Source organism: Anas platyrhynchos, chromosome 5 (assembly GCF_047663525.1).
Source record: "Anas platyrhynchos isolate ZD024472 breed Pekin duck chromosome 5, IASCAAS_PekinDuck_T2T, whole genome shotgun sequence".
Classification (NCBI taxonomy): Eukaryota; Metazoa; Chordata; class Aves; order Anseriformes; family Anatidae; genus Anas; species Anas platyrhynchos.
This window is the reverse complement of record NC_092591.1, coordinates 48,128,798-48,143,723: the sequence shown is the minus strand read 5'-3', so window position 1 is coordinate 48,143,723 and position 14,926 is coordinate 48,128,798. Positions and strand designations below refer to the sequence as shown.

The 14,926-nt window shown below is 35.1% G+C and overlaps 1 protein-coding gene across 9 annotated transcripts in view; it reads right to left on the bottom strand.

Annotated features, from left to right (window-relative positions):
• Nucleotides 1–14,926, bottom strand: part of PPFIA1 (PTPRF interacting protein alpha 1) — a 57,835-nt gene that overhangs the window by 18,967 nt on the left and 23,942 nt on the right. For 5 of the 9 annotated variants that reach the window (XM_038179783.2, XM_072038990.1, XM_038179785.2 and 2 more), the window contains exons 8-18: nucleotides 14,206–14,352; nucleotides 13,301–13,435; nucleotides 12,221–12,304; nucleotides 11,509–11,640; nucleotides 9,250–9,312; nucleotides 7,932–8,011; nucleotides 7,547–7,676; nucleotides 6,627–6,850; nucleotides 6,019–6,253; nucleotides 3,021–3,172; nucleotides 2,253–2,425 (exon numbers count right to left, since the gene is read on the bottom strand). In XM_038179783.2, the coding sequence (XP_038035711.1) occupies nucleotides 2,253–2,425; nucleotides 3,021–3,172; nucleotides 6,019–6,253; nucleotides 6,627–6,850; nucleotides 7,547–7,676; nucleotides 7,932–8,011; nucleotides 9,250–9,312; nucleotides 11,509–11,640; nucleotides 12,221–12,304; nucleotides 13,301–13,435; nucleotides 14,206–14,352 (1,555 nt within the window). Of the gene's footprint in view, nucleotides 1–2,252; nucleotides 2,426–3,020; nucleotides 3,173–3,953; nucleotides 3,984–6,018; nucleotides 6,254–6,626; nucleotides 6,851–7,546; nucleotides 7,677–7,931; nucleotides 8,012–9,249; nucleotides 9,313–11,508; nucleotides 11,641–12,220; nucleotides 12,305–13,300; nucleotides 13,436–14,205; nucleotides 14,353–14,926 lie in introns of all 9 variants that reach the window. The other 4 variants (XM_072038988.1, XM_072038986.1, XM_072038987.1 and 1 more) reach the window with 1 other exon arrangement.

The following is a 14,926-nucleotide window of genomic DNA, read 5'->3' as shown; positions in this document are numbered from 1 at the left end:
GGGTTGCAATATTTATTTGTAAATAAACAGGACATTGATAAAAACATCAATGGCCATGCTGTCATTCTTAAGGAGTGAATTATTTCATTAGCATAGATGACATACAATGAAAGTAACCAATGTATGTATTTTGCAAGCTACGAATAATATTGCTTTCTAAAAATGTCTGTTTCTTGGTAGTAAGCCGTAGCCACTGCACTGTTAGTCACACTGGTTTTCACAGCACTCCCTGGAAATTAACCTACCCCAACTTCATCAGCTGCAGTTATCCACTGACTACATGGCACTGCTGAAGCCTGCAATCAACTTTTCATCACACATGACTACAGCAGTAGCTTTATGCAAACTATCACTATGATAGATGTTAAAGCAGTCTTCAGATCATTTTTGGTGAAATCAGATCCAAAAACTGGAAGAGACCATGTCAAAACAGCTTCTTCCACACACAAAAAAAAAGAGCTTTTACAAAAGAAATGCAAAAGAGATAATTTGCCAAATATTACATTTCATCTTGTTGATGATCACTTATACATAGTGATAGAGAACCATTCTAGTATTGCCTGTATTTCAACAACATTTGTTGTGCAATTCCAATGCAGAAATGTATTGTTTTGTTAAAGACTTCTGGCACACTCAATGACTTTTCTAAATAGTATATGATAAAGCACTTAGAAGATGGGATAGTTCACATATAGGAAATGCACAAACTAATTTCCATTATCTGCAATGGTAAATACGTTCTGGCGATGATTTTTCAAGTGCATGTCTGAAGGAGCATTTAACACTGCTTCAGAAGGATTTTTATCTATCAAGTAATCGATGACCTGCCTCGTTTATGTTATGCAAATGTTATTCCCTGTTTATGAAATGTGCTTGTTAGTGGTGATAGTTAAGAAACTATAAGTTTAAGTTAAGAAACCAAAAGGCACTAAAATCAAGATGGATGCAACAGCAATTTCACCCTGATATTTCTGTGCTAATTTATACCAATACTTGCAAAATATGTCCTGCTAGCAAGATGTTGTCTTAGCTCTACGACATAAAGACACTACTAGTGGTCTTCGTAACTGCAGCCACCTGACTACTGAGAAACACACTGTTCAAGTCATCCTCTGCCAAACAGCTGCAAATGAATTTGAAAACCATCTGATTCACATCTGCGAATGTGAATTCCTAGTAAGAATGCCCAAAATCTTTAGTTACCTTGTTAAACAGAACAGTTTTCTATTTTATATGCTCCATAGTATTGGTTGTTTTGCTAGATTTATGCACTATCGTGCTGTTGCTAACTTTATACAACTTGTCCTTCCTTTATTCTTCCCTTGTCCTGTCCTTTACTCCATTTATTATTTCCACATTATCAAAATCTTATGACTATAGCTTGACACTGGTTTTCCTCAGCTCAGCTGCTGATTGTTGGCAGTGAGTCGCATAGTCATTAGGCAAGATTTGTGACAACTAGGAATTTGCTGAAAGGCCCCACATCACTCATGGTCATCAGGGGGACTAAGTACTGTCTGCTGGAGAAACAGACTAGCAATAAAAGCAACAGGTAAGAGTTAGCTTGTTGTTCTTAGCTCAGCTATAACAAGCATACAATGGCTGGAAGCTGTTACGAATCAGTACACAGCAGAAAATAGTAACTACAAGATGCCATCAATATATGAAAAGATCCTCCAGAACGTAAGGTTAAAAAAAATGAAGCAAATGATGTAATAATGATCCTCTCCAAGTCAATATCAAACCTTCTTAACATAAATAAGCCAAAATCCTAAAGATTAAGTTTAAGCTCTAAAAGCTTAGCTTCCTATAATTATATGAATAGGAAAGAAATTTGCAAGAAGGTTTTTTGTAAGAAGGTTTTGAAACAACAGCAGTCCTGGAAATTAAAATCTTGAAACACAGAACAAGATAGTGTTTCCTGTGCTACACTGTAAAGGTATGTTATTATGAAGGCTACATAAATGTCAATCATAGTCAAATGTTCAAAGAGCAACATGTAGTATGTAAGAACCACATTGGAATAAACATGCTTTCATAGAGAAAAACGCAATCAAAAAATACCCGACTTGCTTAATTTGAATACTGCTTTCATAAAAGTACCTATGAGAAGATTCGGTATGTCTGGTTTGAAAAAACATTCTGTGCATCAGCATCAAATAATCAACAATAAACACGCATATATACTGATACATAAACCCTAAAGTTCAGTTTTTCATTACATTTATTATGTAAAAAGAATGCAAACCAACCTTGTCCTAATGTTTCCTTGTTTGTTTGTCCAGGTCGTCCCTTTTCTTTCTTACCAAACAAGCGTCCAATAGAGGATTTGATCCCCTTCTTTTTGGGGGCCTTATGAAGGGAATCTTGGCTACTATTGCTGCTACTAGGATTACTTGCTTGCCCATCTTGCGAGCCTGTTGAACTTTACAATTAAAAAAAAGTCAAGCTATTTTGTGTACAACAAATTCACTGTCATAACAGTGAAAGACAACATGTTCTCATGCGAGTTACCAGAAGCTCAGTAATTCACTAATATAATCTGATTTCAGCTATTAATGAGTCTCATGAGAAAAAATGCATCTACTAAAATGCATGTCACTAAATAGAGAAAAACAAGAAAGAAAGAGTATTTATATATATAGCAAACAATATTAAGTCATTCTTATTTCTTGAAATAAGAATTAAATGTTCAAAGTGCAATTTAGAGAAGCCAAAACTGACAAAAAGTTCCTTAGAAATTGAGGCAGACAGAAGTTTTAAATTACTTGAGTAGAATCCATCCCAAGTACTTAAACACCTTGAAGAAAACAGAAAAGTATGGTGTCTAACTAAAATTGTTTTTCAGCTTCTTTATTCATATCTAAGATGCAATTTATGAAAGAAAGAATTCTGTATCCTTCCCTTCTGAAATTCAGCCTTATAGGCTGTACAGCTTTGCAGTTTTAGAATTTTATTTTGATAATGTGAAATACCAACTGTGTCACTACTAGGGTTGACTCTTATTCATAGCCACTTACTTTCTTACGTCCCTGATATCTTCATGGCTCACTGTATGCAAAGCTCCTTTTTGGACTCTGTCCAAACGCAAAGATCGAGGTGAAGAAGGAGGGGATGTTTCACATTTTATTGTAGTTTTATCATCTCGTACCTCTTCTCTAGAAGCTGGAGACTAATGGAAAACAAATGAAAACTTGGTGTTAGTTGGGATATGCTAAAACACAGAAACAGTATTGGTGTCACACAAAAACATTAGAAGGAAAATCAACGATTGTCATCTTAAGAGATTACTCTTGGCCTTACCATTCTGCAGTTACCTGGATTTTGTTTGACTTTATGAATTTGTTTACCTTCACTGACAAACCGCTAAATTTCAGTTCTAGCTAGTGAAATGAGTAAGTAGTAACCATCTTGTATTGATTCTCAGATCTGAGAACTAAAGCAATGTCATCAGCTCCATGAGACTAACATAACTTACTTCAGTTATTTAAATAAGTGCAAATACAGAAAATCAAAAAGTCCTGGGAAAAGATAACATCTCATTTCACATTGTTATTTAGACAATCAACAAAATTATCACTTCTATGATGCCAGTTTCTATACACTTGTGGCCACGGCTTAGCTCAAAGTCTGAATAACAAATATTAAAGATTTATTCCTGCATGCACTAAGAGATCTTTGAAATTAAATACTGTTTCGTGAAGATTGCAGGGTATTGATTACAGACAGAACACAACACAGAAGTACTCCACACACCATCACAAAAAAAAGAGAACAAATCCACACTTCCATTAAGGTAAACTGTTTTATGTTTAATATTGAAATTTATATAACCTATCTTTATTATTTGGTTAACCTGCAAATGCTTATTCGTGTTCCCATTACCCTTTAATGAGCTGGGTAACAGGGAAGGAGATGAAAAGGCACATCAGTAAATAAACTAAAGGTTTTACCTTTCTACGGTGCTTCCTTAAATCACTAGGCTGACAGATGCGTGCAAAAGAAAAATTTGGAAAAGCCATATTTATTGTAAACTGTAGTACAAACTGATACAACTACCACAGACAAAATACATTACGGAGAATTTAAACAAAATTACAGCAAGGACGCAGAGAAAAATAGAGTATGAAGTACTCTAGTAGTAAATCAGAGTACTTGAAGATGGAAAAGGAAGAAAAAAATCAAAATTTATACTTGATTAATCAAAATTTATACTTGATTATCTACAGAAGCATCACAGACATTTCAATAAAGCGGTACCATCGGCAAATTAACACACAAAATGTGTGTTATCTTTAACGAGAAAAACAGTAAACCATATGGGGGCATGAGGCATTGCTTTTAAGACAGGAAAGGATTTCCAGTCATTTGTCAAGGACTCTCCTTGAACAACAAACTACACAGTAGCAAAGCAGGCTTAGAGTGTAATACGTTGCCTGTATTAGTTACATGTAACACCTTAGCCACTTCTGCAGTTATGCTGCACAGCATAAGCAGCAGACATAATTCACTAACTGCGAAAGACAGAATGCCAACAATAGCTCATTTTTATATAGTAACAACTATCTTCAAAAAAAGCTGGATGTGGAAAGTTTGACCCAGAGTCTACCACCAGTTTTAGTTAGTCCTCCACCCACTCCAGAAGCACTGTATTTCAGTTCCGGGGTACTTCTCACCTCTACCAGCACACAGACCAAGATAGCAACCTTGAGTTATGAACACAAGTTAAAGTTATTCAGGCTGATACAGACAAAAAAATTAGATAATTTGTTTAATAGCTGCATTTGGCTACAGATTACTTCAGAGTAATATACTTTAAGATAAAACATTGTTCTGATCTAGCTTTCATGAAAATAGCTATTTAACTTTTTTTTCCTTACATGACTCTTCTGTAAGAGAAGTACTTAGGAGTTAGTTACCTCAACTGCTTTTTACTGTGAAAAGTTAGAGTGCAAAGCACTCAACCTCTTGAAGTTTGTTAGTTTCTATAGAAGGACATGTGCTTGGCTCTGGATATATGACTACAGCTACTAAAATTATTTTTTTAATGCAAGTATGACAATTCCTTTTCATGGAAAAAAAAAAACTTACGGTATCCATATGCAGTCATTTTAAAAAGCTGGATTTTAAAAAGCTGGCAAAAAAAGTAGGTGGCAGAAATGCTTGCCTTTAAACATGCCTATTAGGGACCTAATGATGTGTATCAGTCTCTTGCAATTTGTCTGCTGCTACAGGGTTGGAGAGCATTCCCCGCCTACTGACTGTTACAGTATAGGCATGATGCAAGTGCAGTAATCCAAGTCAATAATGTAGTAAGTATGGTGTTGTGTGCAGAACTTTTTAGTGCCTTTAAATACATATGCAAGTCTGGACACAAAGTTCCATATATAAAACAAAAAAACACTTGTATCCAAGACACTTCTCAGTGAAGCGTATTCCATATATTAAAAGAATTGAGGTTTGCCTAACATTTAAACAAAAAGGTGGAAAACTTGTATCTTATTTTTACAGGTAAATTTACATGCATAAAGGATCTGCTAGAAGGATTAATCTTCCTAAGCAGTTGTAGGAAAGCCAAAAGAATGAATCCATCATCCACAGCTGTGATGTCTTCACAAACTTCAAGACTAAATGCCAGATAAGCAAAACACCTTTTAACTGGGTATTTAGCAGAAGGGTGGACTGCTAAAAATGAAGTTCATAAAAGAGGGTTGAAGTGCCAGGGGTTGAAAAGAAAACATTCTGGGAAGACTCTGAAGAAAGATCATAACAAAGAAGGAATACATAGGTATAAGATGTTGACCATATAACAGACTTGACTTCTGAATGTTTTTAAGCTTTTTTTCTAACCATTGTGATTGTACCTTACACTTATTACAGAAGTTGAAAGGGAAGAATAGAAAGACCTAGAAAAGGGACAAATATAGCTAAGAAGCAGAGGAAGTGGAAAAATCAAACAACGTATTTCCTAGAGAATAGGAATATTCTTCTAGAAAATTAAAGTTAATGGATACTTACCAGTGTCATGATACCTAGTCTGTCCACTTCCCGAGCTGGACTGTGTGGAATACGCCTTGGCGTGGATCGGCCACTGCCAGGTGGGGAAGAACCAGCAAGTGAACCGCTTGCATAGGGCGGAGGAATGGAGCTCATGGACCGGAATCTGCCATGGGCATCTAAACTTCCACTACCCACTCTGCTTTCAATTTCCTCTGCACGCTGTTCTGTGTTTTCCTTTTCTTCTTGTATAAGCCTAGGAAAAAAAAAGGTTCCAAAGGAACGTGACATTCAAACAAGTACCACATAAACTGAATGCCTGATTCAAGAATTTTAGAAAGCAGCAGCACTTGGCAGACAAAACAGCCATGCTGAAAACCTTGTAATCTGATCTGAAAAAGGTGGTAAAACACTTTCTGTTAAACTAGTAATACAATCCCTTACACGACACTGAAGACAAAAGCCTGAAAGAAGTACTTAGGCATAAGCAAAGTGTCAATTCCCACCCTCCCAACACCCTAAGGAAAGTAAATGAGCAACCACAATTCTGTGAGTAACCACAGAAAAAGGACTTCTCATATCACAGAAACTCTTTCTAGAAAAAAATTCTAACAGTGGGTAGACCATACCTAATCTCTTTGTTGATTGCATCCAACTGTTCTTGAAGCATCATGGCCAAAGTCTGAGCATCAGCCTGACCACTTGGTGACAGCAGATCTACTGAACTGAATATAGTCTCCCTGTCATCCTCACCATCAGACACATCAACATCACTTTCAAATGCTTGTGCCACATTTGCCAATACGCTTGCTTGCTGGGCTCGCTCCCAGTCCTGCTCATTCAGAGTTTTTACCTGTTAAGAGAATTAAAATCCAAACTCACATAGGAATAACATGATATTTCTGTTTTTCAAGAGGTTTTAAACACTTTTTTAAAAAAAATCTCACTTACATGCTGAATGCATCCATCAAGACAGCAATGTTTAGAGAAATGTAAAAAAAAAAAAAGCCACAATGTAGAAAATTTTGCATCTTACAGGTAAGCACAATTTAAATAGACAGTCCCAATAGATAAGTTAAAACATCACTATTTTGGTTATAGACACTCTAAATTACAACATATTTTTGCTAACAAATCCAATAAAAATTCTCAAAAGAGTTTTACTTAATGACAATTTATGTGTCCAGAAAGGGACTCAAATGGCTTGCAGGACATTAACATGTTAGATTTGTGAATGGAAGTTCAAATCCAGAAGTGTACAGGCAAAAAGGTAGGACTGTTTCAGATTATATTTATATGCATGTACTTGAAACAAATTGGATTTAAAATCCCCAGTCATTGGGCAAACAAATTAGACTAGTAGCTGTGTATTAGTTAGCGAAGCAGGTGATACCTAAACATCAGCAAATTTAAAAAAACATGTATTGATATATAAGATTTCAGCAGTTTTATTGCTGTATAATCAATTCTATTCCACCAACTCCTTGCAACACATTAGTCTTATCTAATCTATTTAGTTGCTGTTAATTTGTTTTTAGAGTTCTACTACCTTTGAAGGTTCATCTCTGAGAGCTGCCAAACGCCCTTTCTGGGGACGCCTCAACACTGAGGAGGTGCCATAGGAGTCTGTATGACTGTCAGCCACAGATGATGTCATCGGGTATCTGAAATCTGGTCGGCTAAAACATAAAGAAACACTTTATCCTTAGGAAGGTGTGGGGAAGAGGGAAAACAAAACCAAAAAATCTACCCAAATGATTCCTGCTGTCCTACCAGTGCGTTGTTTTTTTTTTAAAGCAGAATAAAAGCTGCTCTATAAAGAACATTTTATAGCTACAACTAATTAAAGTATTTTCAGCTATAACAAATTTATGTTTAGCAAAGTGACTTTTAAAAATTAGAAAAAAAAATGAACTACAGTTAAGTTCTGGTACCTATGATGAAGTGATGTGGCTCTGAGTCGCACTTGGTCATTTTCAGCCCTTAATGCTTCCACATTTATTACAAGTTGATCCTGTAAAAATAAACAAAACATGTAACAATATGCTTTAAAAAGATCAGCATCAAATCCTGATTTATAAACTAACATTTAGTCCTTTGATCTCCTTTCTACAAAACTCAGGAGTAATTGATTTTGAAACATAAGCTTGAACAACATAAAAATGTTTTTTGCTACACACAATATAGCACCATCACAAACGGGCATCCAAGAATAATTTGTTGCCTCTCTACACTGTGACTCTAGATAACGGCATACATACTTTTAAAAACAGCTACTGAACAAAATTCACGTATTACTAACTTTACTAAAATTAAGAGAGAATATTTAATAAGAAACAAGATTTCTCAAGCTCTGTGCACAACAGGTCCTAAAAGCATTCACGTTTAACTCCAACATTAATACATGCTCTAGAAACTCGGAATTTAACAAAGCAATTTAACGAATGAGAAAACAAGGAAAGCCTAAGAAAAGTGGCTGACAATGAACATCTGTGCTTTGTGTGAAAACCACTGGGCTACATAAACAGAAATTCAAAGCACATCCTGCAAAATATTCTGAATGTTTTCTTCATTTTATTACAGAAGCACGGCCTCTACAGTTTGGCCTAGCTACTTACTAGAATGATTTGGGGAGATGCAGTACACCTGTGATTTAATAAGCAATAGCAAGTATTTCAGAACAGTGTGACCACAAAATGAATCATCACTGCTTAAAGAAGCAAAGAAACGAAAGGCCCCACCATTATTATTCACGTGAACTCAGCTGCAGTGCTGGACAGTCACTATTGCAAGGAGCAGCCAAGTCTAATAAATCTCTCTGTCCTCGCCCCCCATTTCTTAAAATTTTAAGAAAATTTTAAACAAGCGTTTTATGACATCCATTGCTTTAATATACTTCTGGGGAAACACTCACCATTAAAGTGTTTTTCTATTTACTGTTCAAAGAAATATGTACAACAGTACAGAAATTCTACGCAATCTTCAAACTTTGGCAAATTGCCAATATATTCAGTCACACTGCACATTAAGAACTGTGTTAGGTCTTTGAGTAAAAAGCTGTATATAACCTATGAAAGCATTGCAAAACTGAGGTACACAATACCATAAAATAAACAATCAGCCCATAAAATTACTATTCTTATACAGACTTGTTAATGTTAAGCTTTACAGGGCAAATCAAATATGCTTCTGCTATGTAGCAATACAGCAATTATTTTCCAATATAACATGTCTGAAATGCGTAATATATACCTTTTCATGCTGAAGTTCCTCTATTTGTTTTTTTGCGTTTTCAATTTCTCGAATGAGTGAATTCTAAAACAAAATATATCACAAATTATGTTACTTATAAAAGCTTACAACTCTTAAACCATAACCAAGATGAGTGTCAATAAATTTCAGTCACACCACACAGATGAATCTTAAATTACAGATAGTTTATTGCTTATACCATTTCACTTTGATCACAGGTGAAAGTTTATCCTTTCAGGTCTACAGCCCTCTAAACAATGGAGTTACTAATAGTACAAGTGCCATAAAAATTAATACCAATACTAGCCTGTTACGCTCTGTTTGACAAAATCAGTACTAAAAGGAATAATTATGCAGCTAAAATACTTCAAATTATTTCACTGATTAGTTACTAAGACATTACTGGCTATTATCATTGGATTTTCATTTTGTTTTCACTTGCCTGATCTACGAAGATATTACACAGCAATTTCTTGGATGCATGGTAGCTCCAGAACTGCAACACTCACTAACGGGACTTCATTAGCAGAGCCGTTTTCTTTGCAATTGTATCATGACTTATAAACAAGTCCAGTAAAGATAAGACTACTACAATCTGTTTACTCAAAGCAGTTCCCAAATTCAGACTAAGAATCATCTGAGAGCTACAATAATCAAAAAAGATTGTCAACTATAATATATCATATCATATGACCATGGTAAATGATACCAAACAAAAATCAGGTTCCCCCTTCTAATAGTAAATTTATAACCAGCTCACTTTCTTTTCGCTTTCCAGTGTTGCCAAAAAGTTCTGCTAAACACTTTTCCTTGAGGTAAGTAACACCATTATTTGCATCTTAAACCTGTAATAAAGTTTCATAAGTGAACAAACAAATCATTCTGGGAAAAGAGCCCCAATGATCAGAAGGAAGTCTTTAAATTTTACATGCATGTTTCTTTCCAAATTATCTTAAGATAATTGAATGGAAGCCATATGGAGAATACTTTTGTATAAGCTCTTTCTTACAAGGAAGGACAAAAATTTCTCATTCATAACCATAGAGAGTTTGAGGGGTAAAGAGAGGCTAGGATTAACCCTAAACCATCCACTCCAAAATACAATCATAAAAAATGCAGTCAGCTGCTTCTCAGAAATTGAATTTATAAAGACTAGTAGAGCAACCTTATCGATAAAGCCTGTAACAAGAAATTCTGAAATACTGGGAGCAGTTGGTGATCTTGAAAATAGTGATGTTTATTAAAACCCACAAGACAAAAGTTTACATGCCAGATAACTGGCATCCCTGCCTATGGCAGGGGGCTTGGAACTAGACAGCCTTTAAGGTACCTTCCAACTCAAACCATGTATCAGTAGGCCCTATATTTGTTCTACACTAACAGATTTTTCTTACCTCCCAGAGTCCCATAGCACAGAAAAAAAACTCAATTTTTAATGACCTAAGGTGAGAACAGTTAATTCGCATTTTTTCTCAAGAATTCTCAAAAGACATGTTTAATACCCAACTGTTGGTTTAGGGTTGAGAACTGTGTAGACTTGAATCCATGAGAAAGTATCTATTGAAGCCTGAATACATCATTACATATTGCAATTAAAACATTCTGTTGCCATGACTTTAAAACAAAAGCCACTCAGCTTTTAACTGAGGCATTTCTCCAGATTTCTCCAGTCATTTCAGCCTCCAGTACAAAAAATTGCTTTTTAATCCAAGACAAAACAATTCAAACTCAGCATTAAAGTGCTACTGTAAAAGGCTGTGGTGTTTCTTGTTTCTTTGTTGTTGCTTGGTTTTGTTTGGTTGTTTTTTTGTTTTGTTTCGGTTTTTTTTGTGTGTGTTTGTTTGCTTTTTTATTTTGTTTTGTTTACAGAGAATAAGGGAATCCTTAAAGACAGGAATGAAAAAAGAAATAAAAGAAACTGGACTTTAAAATTCAAAAGTTCAGGTCCTACTTCTTCAGACTTCCTGTATTACACTGGACAAGCCTATTTATGCAGTCCACACCAGTCAGATAAGGATAAAGCTTCCTAAAAGATGTCTTCCCAATGCTAACATAATGAAGACTTCCCTTCCACCCCCAGAAAAAGAATTTTAAGAATATATTTTAAAAATCCATATTAAAATATCCTGCAACAGAAACTATCTTCTTAATAATTTATCATTTATTACTGAAGTTACACACACATTACAAAATAAACAAATCACTACAGAACATTGAACATCTAATTAATAAATATACTGGAATGTAACTTAACGTTACCTTATCTTCCAAGGCAGCCATCCTTTCCTTGAGATGAAGCTGAAGCCTTTCATTAGACTCAGAGAGAAGCTTATCCACAGTTTCTGACAAACGTTTATTATGCTCTTCATTCATCTTCTCTCTCTGCCTAGCCTAAGATATATAACAAAAATTGAAATTCTTATGACAAAGTTACTGAAATCATTTAAATTTATGTCTATAATAATTTCCAGGTTGTGAAAACAGCGTATTTTTAATCCAAATGTTTTTTCTTTAATATATCTTTTTCCAAAGCAATAGTGAATACTGCATGTACCTCCATGACTTTGTAAAGGAGTAGTTTAAGATTGTAGTAACTGTTCCAAGATCAGCATGAAAGTCTGAACTCACGCTTTCAAAACGGATCGGATTTTGGAACCAACTCCATTATTTATATCCTATAAACCAGTTTTTGCATGGTTGTTTCTTTCAGCAAGATTTTTGATCTCTTTATCAGAGATACAACTAGCAATTAGGTATTTCCAAACTTATTTCAGACTGACTAGGGACTTTTCAGCTTTTTCCTCAAGATTTAAAGTTATTCACAGCAAAGGGGCTCAAATCTCTCAACTATAAGCCAACCTAAACGTTGGCTTATTTTAGAGATGAGACATAAAAACAGCTTTGCTGAATGATAGAAAACCATAAAAGGACTCTTTCAGCTTTGTTTCTGTGCCAAAAATATGTACTTTACCCTTTGCAGTTCTTGATTCTTTTCTTCTAACTGTGCTTCCATCTGTCTCAGTCTTTCTTCTATGTTGCCATGCCTCTCTTCAGCCTGTCAATTTAAAAACAAAATTAGAACTTGTTTAAAAACTTTCAAAAGCATAAAATCATCGATGCACAACAATGTATCTAACATGCTTTGTGCAACTGCCATTTATGGTAACATACAATGCAAAACAGATGGCTTTGTCACTAAAAGTACCTAGTGAGAGTTTGTATGTTAAAAACCAAAACGAAGCCTCTCACCACTAAATACTGTGAATCAACACTTACTTGAAAATGAGTTTGCAACAGCAGTTCATTCAAATCCCCCAAAAACAAAATAAAACTAAATGCATTTCCAGCTTCTCCTCACTAGCCTAGACACTATAACCCTTTGTTATTAATCATGACAAAGCAGAAAGCAGCAAGCAGAAACAAGGACTAATATACAAATTCTACCTTCCTAAGCTTGGTGGTAAGTTCCAATACTTTAGCATCTTTAGCAGCAGAGTTCCCAGGAGACAAAAGGTCAGACTACAGAGCCAGTAAGGGATGGGAAAGATAACACGGAAAGAAATGAAACTTTATAAAGACACACGCACACAAAAAGGTTCATTTGTTGTCATTACACTTTTACAGAATTCAGTATACCATTTGCAGTCATTTAAAAATCTTTATATTAATGACTACCATTACTTCCCTATCCCCAAGTGTGTTAACACTTTGTTAACAGTGGAAGAAAATTTGGCTTTCCCCTTCAGAAACTGTTGTTTTAAAATACTTTAATGCCTATTACTGAAAGAATTTTAATAAAAAGCAGCAACATAGCAATTCATAGAGGCACCTTCATAAAGGAGTGACCAGAACAAACATTCAAATTCCAAATAGTAGAAATTAAAATACAGGACAAATCAGAGTGCATTCAAAGAGATGAACAGAAAACAGAAGATACATTCTCTGAATAAGTTGGGAAAAAACTGAAACAACTTAAAAACAACACTAAGAAAACTTCTGGTAGTAGGACACTGAGAAAACAAGTCTTGAGGACACTGTCCAGTTGTCTCACCTTTGAAAGTGCTGCAACTCTTTGTGCCAGCTCGGCTTCTACTTCTGGCAAAGTTTCAGCTTTTCTCAAGGTCTGCTGCAGCTTTTGCTCAGCTAGCTCCAGTCGCTCTTGCAATTGCCTGTTCTTGTCTTCACTCTACACAGGATTATGATCAGCAATGTTTAGTGTTAAAACAGTAATAAGAGGAAGGTAAAAGTGTGGATTACTGCCTTTACTAGACCTAAGGACAACAAACTACTCAAAACTGGTTTCAAACATAGATGTGGCATCTTCCTCTTCATTACATGAGAGAGCTTACCAAACATTTATATAGAGATATATGTATATATATAATTTTTAAAAAAAGTTGTATTCATATATATATATTAACGTGGACTTCTGTTGTTTCCTTTGATTAGGAAGTGATTGGCTTAATAACCATTCCCAGTTTATGAAGCTGAACAAGTTCTCATGTGAAATACATCAAATTTCTCCTGCAGTAAGGAAACATTTCCATGTACTATAGGCTATAAAAGTAACTACACACTACAGAAATGATAAAACTTCTGGTTTAGAATGAGTAATTCTCTCACTTGAAACTGAAGATACATATAACAACAATATAAAAATCCATAATTAAAGTGGACAGAAGCCCTGCTCTGGCACGATCAAGTGCATCAAAATGCTTAAAACCCATTTCCCTTCCACAGTCAACTATCTCATCTTGCTCTCCAGGGTAAAATTCTGCACAACACACTCCCTGCTGAAAAACAACCACCACCAATAGTACATTACAAATATATTCATCTTCCTAAAAGCAAAGTTAAGTGCCTTAGTATAGCATCCACATTTCCATCAGTATTATGCTGAGCAAAACATACTTTTGTATCTTAATTCAAATATTTGAGCTTATTTCAAATTACAACCTGTCGATGCATGGAGTCTTTAGTGGCTATTTCATTTTCAAGTTTATCATTGAGGTCGTGCACAGATGTAGCTTCACGTTGTGCGGCGAGGTAGCGTTTCTCAAGAGTTGTGATTCTCTCTTCCATGTCTTCCTTTTGGGCCATAGTCTACACAAAACACAAGACAGAATGTAGTTATTAATATAGGAGATAATTACCTTGTGATCAAACTGGGCCCGTGGAAGGAATGGAGGTGGCATGACACAAACAAAAAAGAATTGGAAAGTAGTCTAACTTATGCTCAGAAGATCAGTAAACATACTGTTTAAAAAAAAGTTAAGATGACTGATCTTTATTTTATTACACTACAGATCTGCTACTTATCTTTTCAGTGGCACAAACAAGGTCAGATAGCATTCTTGGAATTAACTATGGTCCCTTGCAACTTAATAAGGATACTTTTCTTCTGTAGTACACAGTAAGACTATGACTTTAGAGATCAGTGATTGGTAACAGGAACTGCTAATCACACCGCTGAAATTACGTGATTCCTTAATGCATATCTTTAAAAAGTAAAAAACAACTTTATGAATGATATCAACATTTATTAGATCAGGCATCTTTTCAAGCACCTTTCATAGTTAAAGTCCTCAATGTTAAATCTCTAGTTTAGTAAGTGTGTGAAATATCTGAAATCATATCATAGAATGGCATGGGATGGAAGGGACCTTAAAGACTGTCT